Source organism: Moschus berezovskii, chromosome X (genome assembly GCF_049115385.1).
Source record: "Moschus berezovskii isolate FMDL1 chromosome X, NW_MosBer_1.0, whole genome shotgun sequence".
Lineage (NCBI taxonomy): Eukaryota > Metazoa > Chordata > Mammalia > Artiodactyla > Moschidae > Moschus > Moschus berezovskii.
The window spans coordinates 147,763,040-147,777,434 of NC_142488.1; the positions used below are offsets into that span (position 1 = coordinate 147,763,040).

General features: G+C 42.0%; 1 protein-coding gene across 3 annotated transcripts in view; it reads right to left on the reverse strand.

Annotated features, from left to right (window-relative positions):
• The window catches only part of F8 (coagulation factor VIII), a 159,150-nt gene extending 146,596 nt beyond the window's left edge, over window positions 1–12,554 (reverse strand). For all 3 annotated transcript variants that reach the window (XM_055393490.2, XM_055393489.2, XM_055393491.2), the window contains exons 1-2: window positions 12,231–12,554; window positions 967–1,088 (exon numbers count right to left, since the gene is read on the reverse strand). In XM_055393490.2, coding sequence (XP_055249465.1) covers window positions 967–1,088; window positions 12,231–12,376 — 268 coding nt within the window. In that variant the 5' untranslated portion in view covers window positions 12,377–12,554. The remainder of the gene's footprint in view (window positions 1–966; window positions 1,089–12,230) is intronic.
• Between the last annotated feature and the right edge of the window lie 1,841 nt (window positions 12,555–14,395).

A 14,395-nucleotide genomic window follows, 5' to 3' on the forward strand; every position in this document is an offset into this window, starting at 1 on the left:
GTCAGTATCTTCCAACTGCCAAAAATTCTATCTCAAGTTTTCTAAATGGTTCTCCAGAAGCCTCCCTTGCTGCAGCTTGACATGGTGGGGAGGGGAGATCCTTCCTCTCCATGGGGATATATACAAAATACCAAAAATGCTTTCATAGGAAATCTTCAAATCTAAAGTTTTTCATAAGTTCCTAGCCTGCTTTTATAAAAATTGAAGGTACACGATGGGTTAAAGGTTGCTGAACCAATTTGGAGCACTATCTGAACAAATCTTGAATAGGTGGGCTGTTATCTTTCTTTAGAATTTGGGACTACCTGTCAGCTATAATTCTCAGAAATAATTCTAAGACAGGAAACCTTAACACGTTGTTACATGCTTATTTGGGCTTCCCTGGTGGCTCAGCTGGTAAAGAATCCACCTGCAATGTGGGAGACCTGGGTTCAATCCCTGGGTTGGGAAGATTCCCCTGGAGAAGGGAAAGGCTACCCAGTCCAGTATTCTGGCCTGGAGAATCCCATGGACTGTAGAGTCCATGAGGTCGCCAAGAGTCAGACACGACTGAGTGACTTTCATTTTCACATGCTTATTTGACATCTAAGTGGAGGTATCAAACAAGCAGTCTGAACTGAAGATATAAACTCAGGGGTTACTGGCATATATGATCTTTTAAAGCCATGAGCATGGATAAGACCAACTAGGAATTGAAAGCAGGGAGAAAAAAGAAAATGAACCCAGGTCCAAGATAAAAGGCACTTGAACGTCTAGAGTATAAACATAGGAGGAGAGCCAGGCAAGAAGACTGAGACCATTCGGTCAGTGCATTTCCCCAAGAGGTGGTAATAAGGGAAGGAAGAACAAGAAAATATTTTCTTTGGCAGCTGCCCTCTTAAAAAACTGCAGTCCAAGGCTGGGGAATCCTTGCAAGGAAACAAGATGCCCAGTTTCACAAGAAAGAGTCAATCTTGTTTACATTACCCATCCATGGTGGCCTGGGCTTGGCGATGTTGAAAAGTTGATCCGTGAACTCTACAAACACAGTCTTTCTGTACATGACTGAGGTGTTGAATGGAAAAGGTTTTGGCACTCTGGGAGGAAACCTGTGTGAAGAAGAGAAAAAGTCATTCATTTTGGTTGACCCTTCTCTGAACCTGCTTGGAAAAATAGATGGAGGTCATGCTTCCATCCCACTCTCCTCTACTGTGAACAAGGCAGACTGGAAATGGTATCTGGATCCCTGCTACAGACTGTTTCTGTGCATAACCCTCATGAATGGGATTAGTGCCCTTATAAAGGACCCCCCAGAGAGATATCTCACCTCTTGTAACCATGTAAGTTACAACAAAAAATGGCATCTTTGAACCAGCAAGAGGGCCATCACCAGACACCAAATCAACTGGCACTCTGATCTTGGAAGTCTGGCTTCCAGAACTGTGAGAAATAAATGTCTATTGTTTATAAGCCACCCAGTCTATGGTATTTTGTTATAGAAGCCTGGACAGACCAGGACAGGCTGTCCCTAGAATTCTCCAGGCCAGAATACTGGAGTGGGTAGCTGTTCCTTTCTCCAGGGGATCTTCCCAACCCAGGGATCAAACCCAGGTCTCCCACATTACGGGCAAATTCTTTACCAGCTGAGCCACCAGGGAAGCCCAAGAATACTGGAGTGGGTAGCCTATCCCTTCTCCAGTTGATCTTCCTGACTCAGGAATCAAACTGGGTCTCATGCACTGCTGGCAGATTCTTTACCAGTTGAGCTACCAGGGAAGCCCAGACAATTCCTAACATCTATCAAATCAAAGAGCAAATCTTTCCTCATAACTCATTTGGTAGAATCTGCCTGCAATACAGGAGACCCGGGTTCAATCCCTGGGTCAGGAAGATTCCCTGGAGAAGGAAATGGCAATCCACTCGAGTAATCTTGCCTAGAAAATCCCATGGACAGAGTAGCCTGGCGGGATAAGACAAGAGTCGGACATGACTTAGCAACTAAACCACCACCACCATCAAATCAAAACACTGTTTTCAAAAGTCATCTGACACATTAAGTGCCATACAATAAGAAAAAGCATAAAATCAATACTCATATACTACCAGCCAAAAAAATCCTTTGCCAAAACAATAACTATAACATCCTTCAATTTTATCTCTAAAAAAGACTATAACTTTCATCTAAGTACCTTGAATTCAAATTTTGTCAGTATGTACTTAAAATTACCAGATACCGCCAATTATCCAAGGTGGTGCAGTGGTAAAAAATTCGCCTAGCAATGCAGGAGACACAAGAGACACAAGTTTGATTTCTGGGTTGGGAAGATCTTTTGGAGAAGCAAATAGCAACCCTCTCCAGTATTCTTGTCTGGAAAATTCCATGGACAGAGGAGCCTGGTGAGCTACAGTACACAGGTTCGCAGAGTTGGACACTACTGAGCATGCGCGCACACACACACATGCGCGCGCGCACACACACACATACCACATCCATTTATGCATGGATCAGCTACTGAACAGACATTTCATAATTATGTTAATGTTCCCCAAATATTATGTTTTGCCTCAATTATTAAAACTCTTTTAGGTTAAGGCTGATTCTCAACTTTTTTTCTCTCTCCCTATCTGACAAGTTAGGTTTGCACGTCCTGGGGCCCAGTCGATTTTGAGTAATCAAAAGGACTAAGGTGAATCATAACACAGAAAGCCCCAGGCAAGCTGGCAGAAAAGACAAAATAGTTGTAGGTGACTATTTCTACTCACTGGTTTTCATGTACTGATTTTTGTACCCCATGGAGTAGTTTCAAAGTTTTCTACATGCCATAGAAGGCCTCTCTTCTTGGTTTATGCTCTGGCCACCTAATTCTTATCTGTCATCATATTTTTACCAATTGGTAATCTTTCAACAAGCCAAGGAAGTGTAGGCAAGAGGCATGGACATTTGAGTCATAAAGATTCCTATGGAGAAAACAAGGCTCCTGCCCTGGCAGAAAGCTTTCATGTGGAGATCCTATTCTCCAAACCCCATTCAGTCAAAAAAATTGAGCACTCACCCCCTGCAAATGTATATTCATTCACTTATAAACCATGTACTGCATGCCACTGTACCATCACAGGACACATGCTAGAAATATGCAAAAAGAGAGGATTTAAAGGTATATAAATAGACATAGAGTGGGTATTGTTTCTTGTCTTATTGCCCCTCAGGGGTTTTTGCAAAGCAGCATATATGAGAGATGGAAAATGGTACAAAAGACAACAATAAAGATAAATTGCTAAAAAGAGCGGCAGCTTCTGATTGTGGGTATTGGTATACTTGGAGCGATAACCACACTATACCTGGGATTACCATGAAGTGAAGTAAATAACAAGGCATCTCGCATTTATTACTTCTTTCTCAACCTTATGCTGAAACAAAAAATTTCAGCATTCCTTTAAGGAGTAGCCGCACCAGAGAATCATTTATTCTCATAAGAAATTTTGTTTGTTTTTTTCGTAAAAGGGTTTTAGTGGGAATACTGACGTAGAAAAGGCAAATGCAATCTAAAAGTGGTAAAAAATTGCTAAATTGGAAAATCACTGACCTACAGGGATTGCAAATTTTTTCCAACTTTTTGTTGCAGTAAAACACACAAAACATAGTATTTACTATCTCAAACATTGTTAAGTATACATTCCATTAGTATATTAATATAAGTATATTATATATTATTATATATAAGTATAATGTATATTATATATAAGTATATTAGTATATTAATATCATTAAAGTAATGATAACCATCCCCACCATCCTTCTGCATAACTCTTCTTACCTTGCAAAACTGAAACTCTAACTCCTCAGTGCCCACTTCCTCCAGGTCCTGAAACTATTAGTCTAATTTCTGTCTTTATAGAGTTCACTACTGTAATCACCTCATGCAAGTGGAATCACACAGTATTTGTCTTTTTGTGACTGGTTGATTTCACTGAGCAGAAACTCTTCAGTGTTCAATTATCTCGCAGTAAGTGTAATAATACTCTTCTTTTTCAAGCCTCAATACTATTCTGTTTGATGTATATATCACGTTTTGTTTATGTATTCATTCATCGATGGATATTTGGGTTGCTTCCATGTTTTACTTATTGAGAATAACGCTACTATGAACATGGGTGTACAAACAGCTCAAGACTCTGCTTTCAATTATTTTGAGTCCATACTCAGAACTAGAATTGCTGAGTCATATGACAACACGAATGGAAGGGCAGGGAAGGGTGGCAGGAAAAGGGGTAGATCCAGACAGACACAGGGGACAGCCACTCACGGAAGGATGCTCTGTGAGCCCGAGACAGTGTTGGGACCGAGGAGAAAGGATCAGCCAAGGAAGTGAGGTAGACGCCTCTTCAGAAGACAGAAGGGTTTGACTGAGCCTGAACACGGGGAGCATGGACTTAACATTTCCCTTCCTCCAGGTAAAGTCAAGATGGTCAGAAGCACAAGAGAACGTGGCCAAGTGATGCAGAGGTGCAGAGGAAGACCTTCGCAGCCTTGCAGGGATTGAGCATCAAGATTGACTGCAAACGCTCCTCCCAAGGGTGCATGGACCTTTCTCAGGGAGGCTGACCAAGGAGGCAGAGGAGGAAGGAAGGAAGATGTCATCTTGAACTTTGAATCAAGATGTCACTGAGAGGTGCCATCAGGAGAGCCAGGAGACCATTCTTCTGGCCCTTTTCAAATGCAGTCTAGTGAATTAAAAGATCAAGTGACTCCCTCCCATCCCAGAAAGCCTTGCATCTCAGTCCATCCCAGGCTTTCCAGAATGCCCCAGAAAGCACATGCCCAGTGAGCAGCTCGGCCAGCCCAAGGCCGGGACAGATGACTCTCTGCGCTGGCTGAGGGCCTGAAGCCAACGTGCTGATAAGGAAGCCCTTCCAGTAAAAGCAGCTGATTCACGGAGCACGGGGTGGAGACCTGCATGGATTGCGGCTGAATGAGCGGATCCTCAACAGACCATCTCATCTAGTCCTGTTACACGGTCGCTGGTACCTGACATTACACTCACAGCCATGTCGGGGATCCCTGGCAACCAGCTGCTAAGGGGATAAAAAACCGAGCTTTATTTCCAGATGGGTCAGCTTTCTGTGGGTCTTCCCAGGTGGCTCAGTGGTAAAGAACCCTCCCACAAAGCAGGAGACCTGGGTTCGATCCCTGGGTTGGGAAGATACTCTGGAGGAGGAAATGGCAACCTACTCCAGGATTCTGGCCTGAAGAATCCCACGGACAGAGGAGTCAGACACAACTGAAGCGACTGATCATACACACACACACACAGCTTGATATGCAGGTGCAAGTCAAAAATGGACTGATGCTGTATTACAGCCCCATTCAGGGTTGGACTTAACAGAGAGTGGAGAAGGAACATCCCCCAGTGGGCCACAGTTTGGCTAAAGTTGTTGCTTCTTCACTTTGAATAGAAAGAGAAACAGCCCAATGTTCAAATATATTGAGACTGATGGACAGCGGCAGATAGCTTGACTGTCTGTTCAGGGGCATAGAAGGAAAAGGAGCGGAAAGTCAGGGACACTAATGTCTGGGGCCAAAGCACATTAGTGAGTGGGTATAAAATAAAAAGACCTCCATGTCCTATGTTCATGCCTCAGACAGTATCTATTGTGGAAGAAGCATAAAAGAATAACATAGACAACATGACTGACTGTTACCGTTAGCCAGCCTTGACACGTGTCATCTCTGTGCTGTCAAGATGTGAGCTAAGTGGCTATGGAGAGAATTAGTGAATGGACGGAAAAGCAAAGTTTCCCACTGACTAAGGCTGCAGCCATGAATTAAAAAGACGCTTACTCCTTGGAAGAAAATTTATGACCAAGCTAGACAGCATATTAAAAAGCAGAGACATTACTTTGCCAAGAAAGGTCCATCTAGTCAAGGCTGTGGTTTTTCCAGTAGTCAGGTATGGATGTGATTGTTGGACTATAAAGAAAGCTGAGCACCGAAGAATTGATGCTTTTGAACTGTGGTATTGGAGAAGACTCTTGAGAGTCCCTTGGACTTCAAGGAGATCCAACCAGTCCATCCTAAAGGAAATCAGTCCTGAATATTCATTGGGAGGACTGATGTTGAAGCTGAAACTCCAATACTTTGGCCACCTGATGCGAAGAGCTGACTCATTTGAAAAGACACTGATGCTGGGAAGATCGAAGGCAGGAAGAGAAGGGGATGACAGAGGATGAGATGGTTGGATGGCATCACCGACTCAATGGACATGAGTTTGAGTAAACTCCAGGAGTATTTGATGGACAGGGAGGCCTGGCGTGCTGCGGTTCATGGGATCTCAAAGAGTCGGACACGACAGAGCGATTGAACTGAATGGCTGATCAGTACAGAGACACAGGGGCCTGGCGGCCTTGGGACAACTCAGAAGGGTCATCTGAGCTCCAGAGTTCTGTGAAGGGCTGGCCTGCATGGCGGCCCAGTTTCTCCCTCTGCCCACTCCTGCTTCCTCGGGTATTGATCCCAAGATAATTCTAAATAACATTCCTGCAGGACAATCTCTATCTCACAGTCTACTTCTAGGGAACCCAATCTGTGAAACTAATTCATATTTCAATGTGCTCTAATTTCATCCATCTCTGGAAATTTCCATGGCACTAGCTTTGGCATAGAACTACAGGGCTTTGAGTCATTGAAACTTGAGTTGATTTGTCCCATCTCCTGGCAACCTTGAGGCACAGTCATCAACTCCTCCCTAGAGTTTGTTCCCTTCTCCTCTGCCTACTCCATCTCCTTGGTTCTGCTGAGTCTGCCTTACCCAGTTTCTCCGAAGTTGCCAGTGGTTTCTAATAAGACTCAGATCTATGTCCAGAGATAGGTATTTTGCTACACACTAGCACAGTGCTTTCACTTTAATATTTCTGACTAAAATGAAAATCTAAAACATAAAAAGTGTTTACTAGACCAAGAACTTGGAAGACCAGAGAAGGAACAGGATCACCAGTACACAGAAACAATTTTTTTCTCTCTCTGAGGGAAAAGGGAAAAATCAAAAGCTAGATAAAAGAACAAAGTTGTGCAACAGAGAAAACAGAAGGCCTAGGCCCTAGTCAACTGGGACGTGATTTATGACTCCGATTCAGCGTAATCTGCACAGTAAGTGACAAAATGTTCCCAGGTTCACAGGTTTTACTCTTTCCTAACTTATGTGGGTTTTTGTTTGTGTATTTCCCTTGGGCTTTGATATATAAATCTTGCCAAATATATTTCGCAACAATGTCCTCGACCTGAACTGTTCTTTCACATTTTATCTAAAATCCATCGGAAAACCTATTATATTCCCTGACCTTTGCTTAGAAGAAGTTGAGCAGCTGCAGGAATAGATAATATAAAACTGAATTTCCCAGATGTTTATTTCAAGTCTTGGCAGAGGTTGTCAGGATATGTTCAGAGTCAGCTTATCCTGTTAATCAGTATCAAAATAATCTGGACCATAAAATGGTATCATCAAAATAAAATTCTATCAACTTTTTCCTGGTAAATACATGTGACTGCCTATAAAACAAAAGAAATCTAGATATGAAATAAATCGTTTTCTCCATTCAACTTTATACACAGACTATGATTCACTATACCTCAACCTTCATGCTAGATGAAAGCTATCATACAAGCATAATGTATTAAGCACAATTATCTCAACACTAATTTTCAAATAGTCCAATATTAACAGATAAATAGCCAATGGTTCATTTAAATACCAGGCTACTGATTATCTGGGCCTCTACTTCAGGATCAGTCACACTGAACAACCACAGGCTTGGATCCCTTCCTTAAACCATACATAAAAATTAACTCAAATAACTCAATATAAGTGCAAAAACTATAAAACTCTTAGAAGAAAGCACTTGTATAAATCTCTGTGACTTTGGATTTGGTAATAGCTTTTTAGATATGATACCAAAAACACAAGCAACTAGCAGAAAAAAATAGATAAATTGGAATTCATCAAAATGAAAATCTTTATGCTGGGAGAAAATTTTGAAAACAAACGTACTTGTATCCAGAATATATAAAGATTTCTCAAAACTCAACAATAACAAGACAACCCAATGTAAAAACAGGCCAAATATTTGCATCATCATCTTATTAAATAATACACTGGAATGGTCAATCACATATGTAAACATGCTCAGTATCTTTAGTTATCAGAGAAATGTAAAATGAAACGTACAGTAAGATATCAGCACATAGGCAATAAAATAACTGCAATTAAATACTTCAGTTCAGTTCAGTCATTCAGTTGTGTCCGACTCTTTGCGACCCCATGAACTGCAGCATGCCAGGCCTCCCTGTACATCACCAACTCCTGGAGTTTACACAAACTCATGTCCATTGTGTCAGTGATGCCATCCAACCATCTCATCCTCTGTCTAGCAATATCACATACCCAGTATGTGTTGCAACTGGCACTTTCATGTATTGTTGATGAGAGTACAAAATGGTATAATCATTCCAGAAATCTGTTCGTAGTGTCTTATAAAGTTAAATGTGCATTTCTACATGATCCAGCAATTTCACTCATTGAATATGCAGCTAAGATAAATGAAAGCGGATGGCCACACAAACACTTGTACAGGAATGTTCACAGCAGGTTTATATATATTAACCCCTGGAAACAAGTCAAAGGTTAACGTGGCAGTGAAAAGGTTGATATAGTCAAAGGTTGATATTGTGATATAGTCCCTCAAAAGAGCAGTAATCAGCAATAAAAAGGACAGAACAACTTCATGTGACAGCCTGAGCAAATTTCCAAATCACGATGCTTAAGATAAAAATCCAGACACTGAAGAGTGTATACTGTATGAATTTAAGGATGTAAAAGTCTTGTAAAGTCAAACGCAAATTTGTAATTCCAGAAAGGAGCTTGTTGCCTGGTGCCAGGTCAAGGTAGAGAGACTTACTAAAAGGTTGCAGGATGATTGACTGGGGTGGTGTTTATGTAACTGGTATGATTTTTCAAAACTTCTCAAACTGTACATTTAAAAATCTGTGTGTTTCACTATATGTAAATTATACCTGTGGTAGGGAAAATGTCCCTCAGACCTCTGCCCCTTGGCGTTATGCTCAGGAATATGTTTTGTTACATGGTAGAAGAAACTTGACTGATGGAATTAAGGTTGTTAATCAGATGATCTTGAGATGGGGAGAGGATCTTGAAATGTCTGGGTGGGTCCAATGTAACCATGAGGATTCTTAAAAGTGGAAGAGGGAGACAGAACAGAAGTTTTAACAGATGTCATGGAAATTGAACTTAGATCCAAAGCACAAAAGACACTTGATGCACACTTGTTAGCGTGAAGATAGAGGGCACTGCATGGAAACTGAAAGAAGGAACTAAATTCCAATTGAGCCTGGAAGTGGGTTTCCCCCGACTTCCCCAAGCCGGAGCCTTCAGTAAGGACCATAGCCCTGTAAACACCTTGATTTTGGCCTTGTATGATCCTGAGTTGAGTTCCTAGTTGAGCCCACCTGGATTTCTGACCCACTGAAACTGTGAGATAATAAGCAGATGTTATTGCAAACTGCTACAAACAAAGCTAGTGGAGGTGATGGAATTCCTATTTCAAATCCTAAAAGATGATGCTGTGAAAGTGCTGCAATCATTATGCAAGCAAATATAAAAACTCAGCAGTGGTCATAGGACTAGGAAAGGTCGGTTTTCATTCCAATCCCAAAGAAAGGCAGTGCCAAAGAATGTTCAAAGTACTGCACAATTGCACTCATTTCACATGCTAGCATAGTAATGCTCAAAATTCTCAAAATGCTCACGCCAGGCTTCAACAGTATGTGAACCAAGAATGTCCAGATGTTCAAGCTGGATTTAGAAAAGGCAGAGGAACCAGAATCAAATAGCCAAAATCTGTTGGATAATAAAAAAACCAAGAGAATTCAAGAAAACCATCTACTTCTGCTTCATTGACGACGCTAAAGCCTTGACTGTGTGGGTCACAACAAACAGTGGAGAATTCTTAAAGAGATAGGAATACCAAACCACCTTACCTACCTCCTGCAAAACCTGTATGCAGGTCAAGAAGCAACAGTTAGAACCAGACATGGAACAATGGACTGGTTTCAAATTGGGAAAGGAGTACATCAAGGCTGTATACTGTCACCCTGCTTATTTAACTTATATGCAGAGGACATCGTGAGAAACGCTGGGCTGGATGAAGCACAAGCTGGAATCAAGATTACCACGAGAAATATCAATAACCTCAGATATGCAGATGACACTGCCCTTATGGCAGAAAGCGAAGAAGAACAAAAGAGGCTCTTGATGAAAATGAAAGAGGAGAGTAAAAATGCTGACTTAAAACTCAACATTCAAAAAACGAAGATCACAGCATCCTGTCCCATCATTCATGGCAAATAGATGGGGAAACAATGGAAACAGTGATGAACTTTACTTTCTTGGGCTCCAAAATCACTGCAGATGGTGACTACAGCCACAAAATTAAAAGACACTTGCTCCTTGGAAGAAAAGCTATGACAAACCTAGACATATTAAAAAGCAGATACATTGCTTTGCCGACAAAGGCCTGAATAGTCAAAGCTATGTGAGAGTTGGACTATAAAGAAGGCTGAGCACCAAAGATTTGATGCTTTTGAAGTGTGGTGTTGGCGAAGACTCTTGAGAGTCCCTTGGACTGCAAGGAGATCCAACCAGTCCATCCTAAAGGAGATCAGTCCTGGGTGTTCATTGGAAGGACTGATGCTGAAGCTGAAACTCCAATACTTTAGCCACCTGATGTGAAAAACTGACTCATTGGAAAAGACCCTGATGCTGGAAAAGATTGAAGGCAGGAGAAGAAGGGGACAGCAAAAGATGAGATGGTTGGATGGCATCACCGACTCAATGGAGATGAGTTTGAGTAAACTCCGGGAGTTGGTGATTGATAGGGAGACCTGGCGTGCTGCAGTCCATGCGGTCACAAAGAATTGGACATGACTGAGTTTCTGAACTGAACTTATGTAATGATATAGGGTATAATGGCCAAAAAAGAAACTTGAATAATATGGAATTTTACGTAGCCATTAAATTTTACATAGTCATTAAATTGACTTGTACAGGATTCCATTAGGTGTTAATGAGTGAGAAAAACGTATAGTATCCTATTTTTGTAAAACAAACAATGACAAAGAGAACCTTTATTTGCTTTTATGTGCAAACATGTGTGTTCATGAATCTATATTACCATACTAGGGCTACCTGATTGGGGATAATCAAGAAGCAGGTTCAGGTAGAAGAAATGTAGGGAGCAAAGCAAACAGAACAAAAAAGACTGTAATGCTTATATGACATAACCATATTTAATATTTACACTACCATTAAGTATGTACTGGGCTTAAAACTTCATAATACACATTTAAAGAAAATACAACAAAACTGCAAATAAATGCTTTCAGCATTCAACTTAATAAGCAAACAATCAGATCAACAAAATGAACCAAAGGAAGTAAGGGAGAAGAAATGAACCAATGAAAGTAAAAATGGAAATTGATAGACCCAAAAGATGCAGGTTCCTGACAAAAGCAATAAAATCCAGAAACGTCCTGAAAATATTACTTGTAAGAGAGGTAATGAGAACATACACAAGCTAAGAACAGAGATATAACTACAGACACAAAAGTGGTTAACAATACCACACAACCACTACGTGACTTGATTCCAGTATACTATAAAATCTAGGGATGACGGATTGCTTTCTAGGAAAATGTATATAAATGAACATTGACTGAAGAATAGGTATAAAATCTGACTAAATCAATGACCATAGATAATATTGGAAAGATTATTTAATTCTACTCTCCCCAAATGCACCAGAACCCAGAAAGATGAAAAGCTTCTGAATTCATGGTTAATATGATCCTTATACCAAAACTGGGTAGTACTTATGGGTCTTGTTGCTCTTCTCCCTGATAGAAGTTTTGTTCCATCTCTTATGCTTCTTGCCTCTCTGCCCTCACTCTATTCCACTCTCTAGTTTCCAGAGTGGCAGCATGTGACAAATAGAAGCAATGGACAAGATATGGAAAAAAAAAAATCAACGAATAGGTTAGATCTATGAAAAGGATTGGCAGTGACTTGGAAATGCTCTTTAGGGCTTCAGTAGCATCATAGCCACTGTAACCCATGTCTGTATCTTCTGCCAGCCAGAGTCCCACAGCCACCATCGTGCCCAGCACCTCTAGAACCTGGGTTTACCTCGTGTTCACGTGCAGCTCACTAAGCAGTTCACTTCGCATATAGTCCCAGGACAGTTCCACTGTGCCCAGGTAGTATCTTCTGATGGCACTGAAGCTGCATGGCCAGAGGCACAGAAAGAAGCAGGTGGACAGCTTGATGTGCATGGCTCTGATGGCTGGAAAGTGTTCGACTGGAGAAGCGAAAGATCAGTTCCCCTAGGCTTCCAGGAGGCAAAAAAATAAAAAGGTAAATTTTCTATGATTTCATGAAAAGTCCCAAAGTTTTCGGAAAGGACTTTAGGGGACTTGAGAGCAGCATGAGTGCTCAGCAGTGGCAGATAGGATTGCTTCCTTTTGGGCGGTGGGAAGTCGCCACAGGAAGAAGTGAGTAGGAAGAGGAAGGTTGAGCTCAAGCTTAACCCGTTCACCTCTGAAAGCAGCAGGGGCCCAAGACTGTTGCTTTGCTCAGAACCTTGGAGAAAAGGAAGAAGTAGGCTCAGGTGAAGAGGAGCACCAAGCTGTCTTCATATTCCCGGCGGCCTCCAATCCTCTTTCTTAGCAGCAGGAAGAAGAGACACTCAGGATGTCAAAGATTCTGGAATCCATGTATGAGCAAGAGCAACCTGTATGCTAAGAGTCGCCCCTAGTTCTCCCCTTGCCCCTCGCACACACACCACTGAATGACCTTTAAAACCATAAAGCAGATCCAGTCACTTCTTTGCCCAGAACCCTCCACCAGTTTCTGACCCCATTCAGAGCAATAGCTTGCATTTGGACCATGTCCTAGAGTCTTCCCTAAGGGATTCCCTGGTGACTCAGATGGTAAAGCATCTGCCCACAACGTGGGAGACCCAGGTTTGATCCCTGGGTTGGGAAGATCCCCTGGAGAAGGCAATGGCCACCCACTCCAGTACTCTTGCTTAGAAAATTCCACGGATGGAGGAGCCTGGTGGGCTACAGTCCACGGGGTCACAAAGAGTTGGACACTACTGAGGGACTTCACTTTAGAGTCTTCCTGATGGTTTGCATGTCCTTTCCCCCTACCTCTAAGGTTTCACCTCAGTCCAGCTACTGGCCTTCTTATTTGAAAGCACTGAGCACCTGAATCTTAGCATCTGCCATCTCCTCTACCTGAAACACCTTTTCCCAGATCACCACATGGTTCCACTCTCCTGGCTCAAGTTTTGCCTTCTAACGAGCTCACATGTGGACAACCGCCTTGACACTGTAAGCTCTCTACCTGCATTGGCACCATCAATATGTGGGCCATATTGATGGGCTTCATTTTCCTACAGAGCACTCAGAACTACCTAGCATCCATGTATTTATGTTTTTGGCACCGTTTCTACCTGAGGCTTCTTAAGGTTGTTTACATTTGGCCAGAGTATAGGCTGTATTTCCTTACATCAAAATATAGCCATGCTACACTTGAGCAGAAACCCTACTCAGTTTAATGCATATTTGCAGGCATGAGAGCCTCCCCTAAGGGTCTCAAAGTACAGGAGCTAATAAGAATCTTTGTCAGCGTTTCTATAAGAAGTGTTACCACGCAGAGTCCAGTTGTACATGGATAAGAATTGGCTGGGAGCAATTGGCAAGGCATTGTCAGGCTTGAAAACAATCAGGAAGAAACCCCCTCAGTTAAATATTTGCTGAGACCTTCTCTCTGCTAGGCATAACTTTGCAGAGATAATAGTGGGCATGTAATACAGTCCAAGTAGTCATCTAAGTGCTTTCTAAGGCAACAAGCATTCTTGTTTTCATCATACAGGTCATGAAACGGAAGCAGGGAGAGGTTAGGCATCTTGGCCATGGTCACACAGTTTGTAAACTGTAGCATTAAAAAACCATTTAATTTAGCTCTAGAAGTCATGCTCCTAACCCTTTTTCTATACGTCCATGCTTCAGAGATGAATAAAAGCCAGTTCCTGCCTTATGGGAGTCATAGCACAGCAGCGTAGATAGAAAAGTAGATACATAGTTACCATGAGGGTCAGTTGCCTAGTCCTGTCTGACTCTTTGAGGCCCCATGGACTGTAGCCCTCCAGGCTCCTCTGTCCATGGAATTCTCCGGGCAAGAATACTGGAGTGTGTAGCCACCTCTGCCAGAGGGTCTTCCTGATCTAGGGATTGAACTCAGGTCTCCTGCGTTGCAGGCAGATTCTTTACAATCTGAGCCACCAG